This window comes from Oncorhynchus kisutch, unplaced genomic scaffold, assembly GCF_002021735.2.
Source record: "Oncorhynchus kisutch isolate 150728-3 unplaced genomic scaffold, Okis_V2 scaffold3357, whole genome shotgun sequence".
Taxonomy (NCBI): Eukaryota; Metazoa; Chordata; class Actinopteri; order Salmoniformes; family Salmonidae; genus Oncorhynchus; species Oncorhynchus kisutch.
This window is the reverse complement of record NW_022265302.1, coordinates 30,001-42,500: the sequence shown is the minus strand read 5'-3', so window position 1 is coordinate 42,500 and position 12,500 is coordinate 30,001. Positions and strand designations below refer to the sequence as shown.

Genomic DNA, 12,500 nt, shown 5'->3' with positions numbered 1-12,500 from the left:
ATGACCCTGTGTTGTTTCTTTCTTCTTCCCTTTTCAGAGTATAATCTGGAGCCGTGTGAGGACCCCGGGACCCCCAGGTTTGGCTGGCACACGGGCATCAGCTTTGGCATCGGGGACTCGCTGGTTTTCTCCTGCAATACCGGCTATCGCCTAAAGGGGGCGAGGGAGATCTGGTGCCTGGGAGGCGGTCGCCGCATGTGGAGTGCCCCTCTGCCAAGGTGTGTGGGTACGTGGTCAGCTGATTTCATTTGCTTATTGGCTCTGTGTGGACTGTGCATAGGACAATGTATTAAAAAAGTCTCTATTTAGAGCAGAGGAGAAGGAGGAACAGGAGGAAATGGGTAGATTCTGTATACGATTCTAGGTATACGGTCTCAGACAGGGTCCTAGATCCTGCTTCAGTCTCTCTAGTCTCTAGGTATACGGTCTCAGACAGTGTCCTAGATCCTGCTTCAGTCTCTCTAGTCTCTAGGTATACGGTCTCAGACAGGATCCTCGATCATGTTTCAGTCTCTCTAGTCTCTAGGTATACGGTCTCAGACAGGGTCCTAGATCCTGCTTCAGTCTCTCTAGTCTCTAGGTATTTGGTCTCCGACAGGGTCCTCGATCCTGCTTCAGTCTCTCTAGTCTCTAGGTATACGGTCTCAGACAGGGTCCTAGATCCTGCTTCAGTCTCTCTAGTCTCTAGGTATACGGTCTCAGACAGGATCCTCGATCCTGCTTCAGTCTCTCTAGTCTCTAGGCATACAGTCTCAGACAGGGTCCTCGATCCTGCTTCAGTCTCTCTAGTCTCTAGGTATACAGTCTCAGACAGGATCCTCGATCATGTTTCAGTCTCTCTAGTCTCTAGGTATACGGTCTCAGACAGGGTCCTAGATCCTGCTTCAGTCTCTCTAGTCTCTAGGTATACGGTCTCAGACAGGGTCCTAGATCCTGCTTCAGTCTCTCTAGTCTCTAGGTATACGGTCTCCGACAGGGTCCTCGATCCTGCTTCAGTCTCTCTAGTCTCTAGGTATACGGTCTCAGACAGGGTCCTAGATCCTGCTTCAGTCTCTCTAGTCTCTAGGTATACGGTCTCAAACTGGGTCCTCGATCCTGCTTCAGTCTCTCTAGTCTGTATCTCTCTAGTCTGTATATATCTAGTCTGTATCTCTCCATCTCTCTAGTCTGTATCTCTCCATCTCTCTAGTCTGTATATATCTAGTCTGTATCTCTCTATATTTCTAGTCTGTATCTCTCCATCTCTCTAGTCTGTATATATCTAGTCTGTATCTCTCTATATTTCTAGTCTGCATATATCTAGTCTGTATCTCTCCATCTCTCTAGTCTGTATATATCTAGTCTGTATCTCTCCATCTCTCTAGTCTGTATTTATCTAGTCTGTATCTCTCCATCTCTCTAGTCTGTATATATCTAGTCTGTATCTCTCCATCTCTCTAGTCTGTATATATCTAGTCTGTATCTCTCCATCTCTCTAGTCTGTATATATCTAGTCTGTATCTCTCCATCTCTCTAGTCTGTATATATCTATCTAGTCTGTATACAGTGACAGTGATGAAAGGAACAGTGACAGTGAGGAAAGGAACAGTGACAGTGAGGAAAGGAACAGTGACAGTGAGGAAAGGAACAGTGACAGTGAGGAAAGGAACAGTGACGGTGAGGAAAGGAACAGTGACAGTGAGGAAAGGAACAGTGACAGTGAGGAAAGGAACAGTGACAGTGAGGAAAGGAACAGTGACAGTGAGGAAAGGAAAGGAACAGTGACGGTGAGGAAAGGAACAGTGACAGTGAGGAAAGGAACAGTGACAGTGAGGAAAGGAACAGTGACAGTGAGGAAAGGAACAGTGACAGTGAGGAAAGGAACAGTGACGGTGAGGAAAGGAAAGGAACAATGACGGTGAGGAAAGGAAAGGAACAGTGACAGTGAGGAAAGGAACAGTGACAGTGAGGAAAGGAACAGTGACAGTGAGGAAAGGAACAGTGACAGTGATGAAAGGAACAGTGACAGTGAGGAAAGGAACAGTGACAGTGATGAAAGGAACAGTGACAGTGAGGAAAGGAACAGTGACAGTGAGGAAAGGAACAGTGACAGTGAGGAAAGGAAAGGAACAGTGACAGTGAGGAAAGGAACAGTGACAGTGAGGAAAGGAACAGTGACAGTGATGAAAGGAACAGTGACAGTGAGGAAAGGAACAGTGACAGTGATGAAAGGAACAGTGACAGTGAGGAAAGGAACAGTGACAGTGAGGAAAGGAACAGTGACAGTGAGGAAAGGAACAGTGACAGTGAGGAAAGGAACAGTGACAGTGAGGAAAGGAACAGTGACAGTGAGGAAAGGAAAGGAACAGTGACAGTGAGGAAAGGAACAGTGACAGTGATGAAAGGAACAGTGACAGTGAGGAAAGGAACAGTGACAGTGAGGAAAGGAACAGTGACAGTGAGGAAAGGAACAGTGACAGTGAGGAAAGGAACAGTGACGGTGAGGAAAGGAACAGTGACAGTGAGGAAAGGAACAGTGACGGTGAGGAAAGGAACAGTGACAGTGAGGAAAGGAATAGACTTTGAAAACTACAGCGATTAGAAATAGGCTTTTTCGTAAATGCATTTGAACTCTCGTCTTTTGCTCAGTGAAATGATATACTGAATATATCCGTCACAGGGAAACATTACAGACATTGGAAGAGAATTCTCTCGTTCGGGTCACTTTATTCCACTCTGTGTCTTTGTTCTCTAGCGGAGTGCGGCTCAACCGTTTCCAACAGCGAAGGAGTTGTGTTGTCGCCCAACTACCCACTGAACTACGACAACAGCCACGAGTGTGTCTACAGCATTCAGGTGGAGACGGGAAAGGGCATCAACGTCTCAGCAAGCACTTTCCAACTGGCACAAGGAGACATTCTCAAGGTAATAACCCCCCCTTTTTTCATTCTCTCTCTTCTCTCTCTCTCTCTTTCTCTCTCTCTCTCTCTCGTTCCTCGTTCCTCTCCTCTTGTATTCTACCTCCCCCTTCTCTCTCTCTCTCTCTCTCTCTCTCTCTCTCGCTCTCTCTCTCGTTCCTCTCCTCTTGTATTCTACCTCCCCCTTCTCTCTCTCTCTCTCTCTCTCTCTCTCTCTCTCTCTCTCTCACTCTCTCTCGTTCCTTCTCCTCTTGTATTCTACCTCCCCCCTTTTCTCTCTATTACGGTACAGAGTCAATGTGGAGGCTATATACAGGGTATTACGGTACAGAGTCAATGTGGAGGCTATATACAGGGTATTACGGTACAGAGTTAATGTGGAGGCTATATACAGGGTATTACGGTACTGAGTCAATATGGAGGCTATATACAGGGTATTACGGTACAGAGTCAATGTGGAGGCTATATACAGGGTGTTACGGTACGGAGTCAATGTGGAGGCTATATACAGGGTGTTACGGTACGGAGTCAAATCAAATCAAATCAAATCAAATTTATTTATATAGCCCTTCGTACATCAGCTGATATCTCAAAGTGCTGTACAGAAACCCAGCCTAAAACCCCAAACAGCAAGCAATGCAGGTGTAGAAGCACGGAGTCAAGCACGGAGTCAATGTGGAGGCTATATACAGGGTGTTACGGTACGGAGTCAATGTGGAGGCTATATACAGGGTGTTACGGTACGGAGTCAATGTGGAGGCTATATACAGGGTGTTACGGTACGGAGTCAATGTGGAGGCTATATACAGGGTGTTACGGTACGGAGTCAATGTGGAGGCTATATACAGGGTATTACGGTACTGAGTCAATATGGAGGCTATATACAGGGTATTACGGTACAGAGTCAATGTGGAGGCTATATACAGGGTATTACGGTACGGTGTCAATGTGGAGGCTATATACAGGGTGTTACGGTACGGAGTCAATGTGGAGGCTATATACAGGGTGTTACGGTACGGAGTCAATGTGGAGGCTATATACAGGGTGTTACGGTACGGAGTCAATGTGGAGGCTATATACAGGGTGTTACGGTACGGAGTCAATGTGGAGGCTATATACAGGGGGTACCGTAAAAGAGGGTTCTGGGTAGCAGCAGCGTAAAAGAGGCTTCTGGGTAGCAGCAGTGTAAAAGAGGGTTCTGGGTAGCCCTTTGATGAGCTGTTCAGGAGTCTTATGGCTTGGGGGTAGAAGCTGTTAAGAAGCCTTCAGCTGCTCCCCTCTCTGGGTATTCAACCACTCTGTTAGGAAGCCTTCAGCTGCTTCCCTCTCTGGGTATTCAACCACTCTGTTAGGAAGCCTTCAGCTGCTTCCCTCTCTGGGTATTCAACCACTCTGTTAGGAAGCCTTCAGCTGCTTCCCTCTCTGGGTATTCAACCACTCTGTTAGGAAGCCTTCAGCTGCTTCCCTCTCTGGGTATTCAACCACTCTGTTAAGAAGCCTTCAGCTGCTTCCCTCTCTGGGTATTCAACCACTCTGTTAGGAAACCTTCAGCTGCTCCCCTCTCTGGGAATTCAACCACTCTGTTAGGAAACCTTCAGCTGCTTCCCTCTCTGGGTATTCAACCACTCTGTTAGGAAGCCTTCAGCTGCTTCCCTCTCTGGGTATTCAACCACTCTGTTAGGAAGCCTTCAGCTGCTTCCCTCTCTGGGTATTCAACCACTCTGTTAGGAAGCCTTCAGCTGCTTCCCTCTCTGGGTATTCAACCACTCTGTTAGGAAGCCTTCAGCTGCTTCCCTCTCTGGGTATTCAACCACTCTGTTAGGAAGCCTTCAGCTGCTTCCCTCTCTGGGTATTCAACCACTCTGTTAGGAAGCCTTCAGCTGCTTCCCTCTCTGGGTATTCAACCACTCTGTTAGGAAGCCTTCAGCTGCTTCCCTCTCTGGGTATTCAACCACTCTGATAAGAAGCCTTCAGCTGCTTCCCTCTCTGGGTATTCAACCACTATGTTAGGAAGCCTTCAGCTGCTTCCCTCTCTGGGTATTCAACCACTCTGTTAAGAAGCCTTCAGCTGCTTCCCTCTCTGGGTATTCAACCACTCTGTTAGGAAGCCTTCAGCTGCTTCCCTCTCTGGGTATTCAACCACTCTGTTAGGAAGCCTTCAGCTGCTTCCCTCTCTGGGTATTCAACCACTCTGTTAGGAAGCCTTCAGCTGCTTCCCTCTCTGGGTATTCAACCACTCTGTTAGGAAGCCTTCAGCTGCTCCCCTCTCTGGGAATTCAACCACTCTGTTAGGAAACATTCAGCTGCTTCCCTCTCTGGGTATTCAACCACTCTGTTAGGAAGCCTTCAGCTGCTCCCCTCTCTGGGTATTCAACCACTCTGTTAGGAAACCTTCAGCTGCTTCCCTCTCTGGGTATTCAACCACTCTGTTAGGAAGCCTTCAGCTGCTTCCCTCTCTGGGTATTCAACCACTCTGTTAGGAAGCCTTCAGCTGCTTCCCTCTCTGGGTATTCAACCACTCTGTTAGGAAGCCTTCAGCTGCTTCCCTCTCTGGGTATTCAACCACTCTGTTAGGAAGCCTTCAGCTGCTTCCCTCTCTGGGTATTCAACCACTCTGTTAGGAAGCCTTCAGCTGCTTCCCTCTCTGGGTATTCAACCACTCTGTTAGGAAGCCTTCAGCTGCTTCCCTCTCTGGGTATTCAACCACTCTGTTAGGAAGCCTTCAGCTGCTTCCCTCTCTGGGTATTCAACCACTCTGTTAAGAAGCCTTCAGCTGCTTCCCTCTCTGGGTATTCAACCACTCTGTAGGAAACCTTCAGCTGCTTCCCTCTCTGGGTATTCAACCACTCTGTATCAATAGATTACAGAATATCTACGTAGATTGATGGATGGATGGATGGATGGTGAGTGAATGGATGGAGGGATGGATGGACGGATGGAGGGATGGATGGATGGAGGGACGGATGGATGGATGGATGGGTGGATGGAGGGATGGACGGACGGATGGACGGATGGAGGGATGGATGGATGGAGGGACGGATGGATGGATGGATGGAGGGATGGATGGATGAATGAATGGGTGGATGGATGAATGGGTACATGAATGAATGGATGGATGGATGAGTGTATAGATGAAAGGATGGATGGACAGGATGAATGGGTGGATGGGTAAATTTGTGGATGGATGAATGGGTGGATGGATGAATGGGTGGATTGATGAATAGGTACCTGAATGAATGGATGAGTGGATGAACAGATGGATGGATGGATGCATAGATGGATGGATGAATTAATTAATTAATGGATTGATGATTGGATGGATGGATTAATGGATGGATGGAGGAATGAATGACTGAATGGATGAATGAATGGATGAATGAATGAATGGCTGGTTGAATGAATGAATGAATGAATGAATGAGTGAGTGAGTGAGTGAGTGGCTGGGTGAGTGGGTGGGTGAGTGAGTGAGTGGGTGAGTGGGTGAGTGAGTGGATTTGACGTTAACCCCCTGTTGTCTCCTCTCTGCAGGTCTATGATGGAGGGGACAGTGCTGCTGCTGTTCTGGGTACCTACACCGGCTCCACCATGTTAGGCCTGGTCCTCACCTCCACCTCCAATCACCTGTGGCTGGAGTTCTACTCAGACCAGGAGCACACAGCAGGGGGCTTCAGACTCAGCTACTCCAGTGAGGAACACACACGCACACACACACACACACACACACACACACACACACACACACACACACACACACACACACACACACACACACACACACACACCTTCATCTTCCTCTGACTGTGTGTTCAAACAGTGACTTATTTGACTGAGAAATATTCCCTTTATAGGGTCTGAAATGGCACCCTATTGCCTTTATAGGATCTGAAATGGCACCCTATTGCCTTTATAGGGTCTGAAATGGCACCCTATTGCCTTTATAGGGTCTGAAATGGCACCCTCTATATGGTGCTCTATGCAGGCTCTGGTTAAACAAAGTGCACTATTTAGGGAATCAAAGGGCATTTCAGGACGCAACCCTAACTTTTTATTTCTCTCGATAATGATATTCATCCACACAGCGTGGGGGCTTCCAGAGGAGAACAACATGCTTTCTCTGCAATTACTTTGACTGGGTAGCTTGTAGTGTTACCTGCCTTGTTAAAAGTTTGGAAATATCTGAGCAAATGAGTGTTTTGCAAGTTGTAAGCAGACTTGTTGTAAGAATAGGGTAGAAACCTTACTCACCAGTCAGCACCCCCCGTCCCCCACCCACCCATCCTGCTATTTGTAAAATAACAAACCTGTTCCTAAGACAGAGTGAATTCAGTATGAGTGATTTGTTGTCCAGGAAGCGGGAACAGGCCAGGGTTGGAAGGGTCAGCTTAAATCTCGTTCAGAACATGAAATCTGATGTTTTCACGGTCGTTAGAGAGGGAAGCGTGGAGGTAATTTTCTAAATGTAGGCAATAACTGTTGTGATTTATCCTGGCCATGACACTTGTAATACTGTAATAACATCTAGCATGGTGCTGTGTCTCTGCTAGGAGGCAGTAACATAAATCACAATTACGTCCCAAAAATGGCACCCTATTCCCTATATAGTGCACTACGTTTGATCTGAGCCCAACAAAAGTAGTGCACTACATAGGGAATAGGGTTCCATTTGGGACGAAGACAGACATGCTCTCTGGGTTTATGTGCTCTCTGCTGCTGCCGCATAGCATGGTACTTTACAGTTACAACCTGACTGGAGGAGTCTAGAGATGACCACAGTCCTTTACAGGTACAACCTGACTGACTGGAGGAGACTAGACATGACCACAGTCCTTTACAGATACAACCTGACTGACTGGAGGAGACTAGACATGACCACAGTCCTTTACAGATACAACCTGACTGACTGGAGGAGACTAGACATGACCACAGTCCTTTACAGATACAACCTGACTGGAGGAGTCTAGAGATGACCACAGTCCTTTACAGATACAACCTGACTGGAGGAGTCTAGACATGACCACAGTCCTTTACAGATACAACCTGACTGGAGGAGTCTAGACATGACCACAGTCCTTTACAGATACAACCTGACTGGAGGAGACTAGACATGACCACAGTCCTTTACAGATACAACCTGACTGGAGGAGACTAGACATGACCACAGTCCTTTACAGATACAACCTGACTGGAGGAGACTAGACATGACCACAGTCCTTTACAGATACAACCTGACTGGAGGAGACTAGACATGACCACAGTCCTTTACAGATACAACCTGACTGGAGGAGACTAGACATGACCACAGTCCTTTACATTTACAACCTGACTGACTGGAGGACACTTGAAAGAGAATTACCCAAAATAATTACCAGAAAGAGATCTACCTGGAACCAAAAGGGTTCTTTAAATGGTTCTCCTATGAGGACATCTGGACAGCCTAAGCGTGCGTGTACTATATTTTTGTTGGCTATTTGATAGGTAATATATTCAACAATAAATATTAATACAACAACTAATATGCAACAATTACAAGTTAATTAGTGATCAGAACCAAAAGTGGGAGGACAATAAACATATGCTACATTGTCTACTGTCCATTATGGCTCTAATCTGATAGTGGTAGATGTCTAGTGTCCTTCATGGTTCTAATGTGATAGTGGTAGATGTCTAGTCTCCTTTATGGCTCTAATCGAATAGTGGTAAATGTCTAGTCTCCATTATGGCTCTAATCTGATAGTGGTAGTGGGGTGGTAGATAACTAGTCTACTTTATGGCTCTAATATGATAGTGCTAGTGGGGTGGTAGATGTCTAGTCTCATTTATGGCTCTAATCTGATAGTGATAGATGTCTAGTCTCCATTATGGCTTTAATCTGATAGTGGTAGATGTCTAGTCTCATTTATGGCTCTAATCTGATAGTGGTAGATGTCTAGTCTCATTTATGACTCTGATCTGATTGTGGTGGTGGGGTGGTAGATGTCTAGTCTCATTTATGACTCTGATCTGATTGTGGTGGTGGGGTGGTAGATGTCTAGTCTCATTTATGGCTCTAATATGATAGTGATAGATGTCTAGTCTCCATTATGGCTTTAATCTGATAGTGGTGGATGTCTAGTCACCATTATGGCTCTAATCTGAAAGTGGTAGATGTCTAGTCTCCATTATGGCTCTAATATGATAGTGGTAAATGTCTAGTCTCCTTTATGACTCTGATACGATAGTGTTAGATGTCTAGTCCCCTTTATGACTCTAACATGATAGTGGTAGTGGGGTGGTAGATGCCTAGTCTACTTTATGGCTCTAATGTGATAGTGGTAGTGGGGTGGTAGATGTCTAGTCTCCATTATGTCTCTAATCTGATAGTGGTAGTGGGGTGGTAGATGTCTTATCTACTTTATGGCTCTAATCTGATAGTGGTAGTGGGGTGGTAGATGTCTAGTCTCCTTTATGGCTCTAATCTGATAGTGTTAGATGTCTAGTCTCCTTTATGACTCTAATCTGATAGTGGTAGTGGGGTGGTAGATGTCTAGTCTCCATTATGGCACTATTCTGATAGTGGTAGATGTCTAGTCTCCATTATGGCTCTAATCTGATAGTGGTAGATGTCTAGTCTACTTTATGGCTCTAATCTGACAGTGGTAGTGGGGTGGTAGATGTCTAGTCTCCTTTAAGACCTCATCCCTAACACATAGGGTTTAGACCTCATCCCTAACACATAGGGTTAAGACCTCATTCCTAACACATAGGGTTAAGACCTCATCCCTAACACATAGGGTTTAGACCTCATCCCTAACACATAGGGTTTAGACCTCATCCCTAACACATATGGTTAAGACCTCATCCTTAACACATAGGGTTAAGACCTCATCCATAACACATAGGGTTAAGACCTCATCCCTAACCAATAGTGTTAAGACCTCATCCCTAACACATAGGGTTAAGTCCTCATCCCTAACACATAGGGTTAATTCCTCATCCCTAACCCATAGGGTTAAGACCTCATCCCTAACACATAGGGTTAATAGCTCATCCCTAACATAGGGTTAATACCTCATCCCTAACACATAGGGTTAAATACCTCATCCCTAACCCATAGGGTTAAGACCTCATCCCTAACACATAGGGTTAATAGCTCATCCCTAACATAAGGTTAATACCTCATCCCTAACCCATAGGGTTAAGACCTCATCCCTAACACATAGGGTTAAGACGTTCATCCCTTCGTCCCACTGTTAAGAGGAGCCCGTAGCCTATAGCACTTCTCCATCCTGCTACCAGAGTCACAGTCACTTGAGCAGTTAATTAGCTAGATGTAATTGTTGTCTCTGTCCAGAAAGGATCTTTTCCTGCTTAGTCATTTAATGGGACTTTAAGTCCGCCATACTCATTATGTTCTGAAGCGGGACATTATTCCCACGCTTTATTAGTCAATAAGGCCCGCGTCCCAAATGGCACCCTATTCCCTATATATATATATATAGTGCACTACATTTAACCAGAGCATCGGGTGCTATATAGGACATAGTTAATGTCTTTACCACAGGAGGTTGGTGGCACCTTAATTGGGGAGGACGGGCTCGTGCTAATGGCTGTTAATGAGTGTTTTCAATGCCATTTCCAATTCACGTCGTTCCAGCCATTATTATGAGCTGTCCTCCCCTCCGCAGCCTCCTCTGGTCTTTACAATGCAGAAGAATGAGAATATGTCACTGTGTGACACTATGGCTGGTTCCCAGAAACACTTCCATAATGTGAGTGGTCTCTACAATGTATGTGGCCTCTAGGACGGTCTCTACAATGTATGTGGTCTCTAGGATGGTCTCCATAATGTATGTGGTCTCTAGGATGGTCTCCATAATGTGTGTGGTCTCTAGGACAGTCTCTACAATGTATGTGGTCTATAGGACGGTCTCTACAATGTATTTGGTCTCTAGGATGGTCTCCATAATGTGTGTTGTCTCTAGGACAGTCTCCATAATGTGTGTGGTCTCTAGGATGGTCTCCTTAATGTGTGTGGTCTCTAGGATGGTCTCCATAATGTGTGTTGTCTCTAGGACAGTCTCCATAATATGTGTGTGGTCTCTAGGACGGTCTCTATAATGTGTGTGGTCTTTAGGACTGTCTCTATAATATGTGTGATCTCTAGGATGGTCTCCATAATGTGTGTGGTCTCTAGGATGGTCTCTATAATGTGTGTGGTCTCTAGGATGGTCTCCATAATGTATGTTGTCTCTAGGACAGTTTCTATAATGTGTGTTGTCTCTAGGACAGTCTCCATAATGATACAACCTGTTTTTCCCTCTTTGTCTTCTCCTCCACTCTATAATGTGTGTGGTCTCTAGGACGGTCTCTATAATGTATGTGGTCTCTAGGACAGTCTCTGTAATGTGTGTGGTCTCTAGGACAGTCTCTATAATGTGTGTGGTGTTGAGAATGGTCTCCATAATGTGTGTGGTCTCTAGGATGGTCTCCATAATGTGTGTGGTCTCTAGGATGGTCTCCATAATGTGTGTGGTCTCTAGGATGGTCTCCTTAATGTGTGTTGTCTCTAGGAAGGTCTCCACAATGTATGTGGTCTCTAGGATGGTCTCCACAATGTATGTGATCTCTAGGACAGTTTCTATCATGTGTGTGGTCTCTAGGATGGTCTCCATAATGATACAACCTGTTTTTCCCTCTTTGTCTTCTCCTCCACTCTATAATGTGTGTGGTCTCTTGGACAGTCTCTATAATGTGTGTGGTCTCTAGGAAGGTCTCCACAATGTATGTTGTCTCTAGGACAGTTTCTATAATGTGTGTTGTCTCTAGGACAGTCTCCATAATGATACAACCTGTTTTTCCCTCTTTGTCTTCTCCTCTACTCTATAACTCTCTGGCAGGTTTTGATCTGTCTCACTGCGAGGATCCCGGGGTGCCTCAGTTTGGGTTCAAAGTCAGCGACCAGGGGCATTTCGCTGGCAGTGCCATTACGTACGGCTGTGACCAAGGTTATTCCCTGCACGGAAGTGGCATACTCAAGTGCATGACCCGAGAGAGAAGAGCGTGGGACAACCACCTCCCCTCATGCATAGGTAATCCTTCCTTGTCCCCCTCTTTCTTTCAATCTCTCTTCTCTCTCCATCTCTCTCTCTTTCTATCCATCTCCCTCCCTCCCTTCCTGTCTCTCTCTCTCTCTCGTTCTATCCATCTCTCTCTCTCGTTCTATCCCATCTCCCTCCCCCCCTCACTCCCTCCCTCCCTGTCTCTCCTGTTCTTTCTCTCTCTCTGTCTCTCTCTCTCTCTCTCTCTGTGTCTCTCTCTCTGTGTGTCTCTCTCTCTCTCTCTGTCTCTCTCTCTCTGTCTCTCTCTCTCTCTCTCTCTGTCTCTGTCTCTCTCTCTCTCTCTCTCTCTGTCTCTCTGTCTTTCTTTCTCTTTCTCTCTCTCTGTCTTTCTGTCTCTCTGTCTTTCTCACTCTTTCTCTCTCTCTCTGTCTCTCTGTCTTTCTCACGCTCTCTCTCTCTCCCTCCCTGCATCCTTTCTCTGGCAGCCCATATTAGTATACAGTCCAATCAGACAGTCAACATTGCTGAGCTCAGTGTTAATCTCAGGGATTTAGTCCTACATGAT

At 46.0% G+C, this 12,500-nt stretch overlaps 1 protein-coding gene across 1 annotated transcript in view; it reads left to right on the top strand.

Moving 5' to 3' along the window:
- LOC116371558 (CUB and sushi domain-containing protein 3-like) overlaps positions 1-12,500 on the top strand; it is a 258,797-nt gene that overhangs the window by 217,890 nt on the left and 28,407 nt on the right. The window contains 4 exon segments of the mRNA XM_031820410.1: positions 38-226; positions 2,735-2,904; positions 6,426-6,582; positions 11,774-11,965. Of these exon segments, the coding sequence (XP_031676270.1) occupies positions 38-226; positions 2,735-2,904; positions 6,426-6,582; positions 11,774-11,965 (708 nt within the window).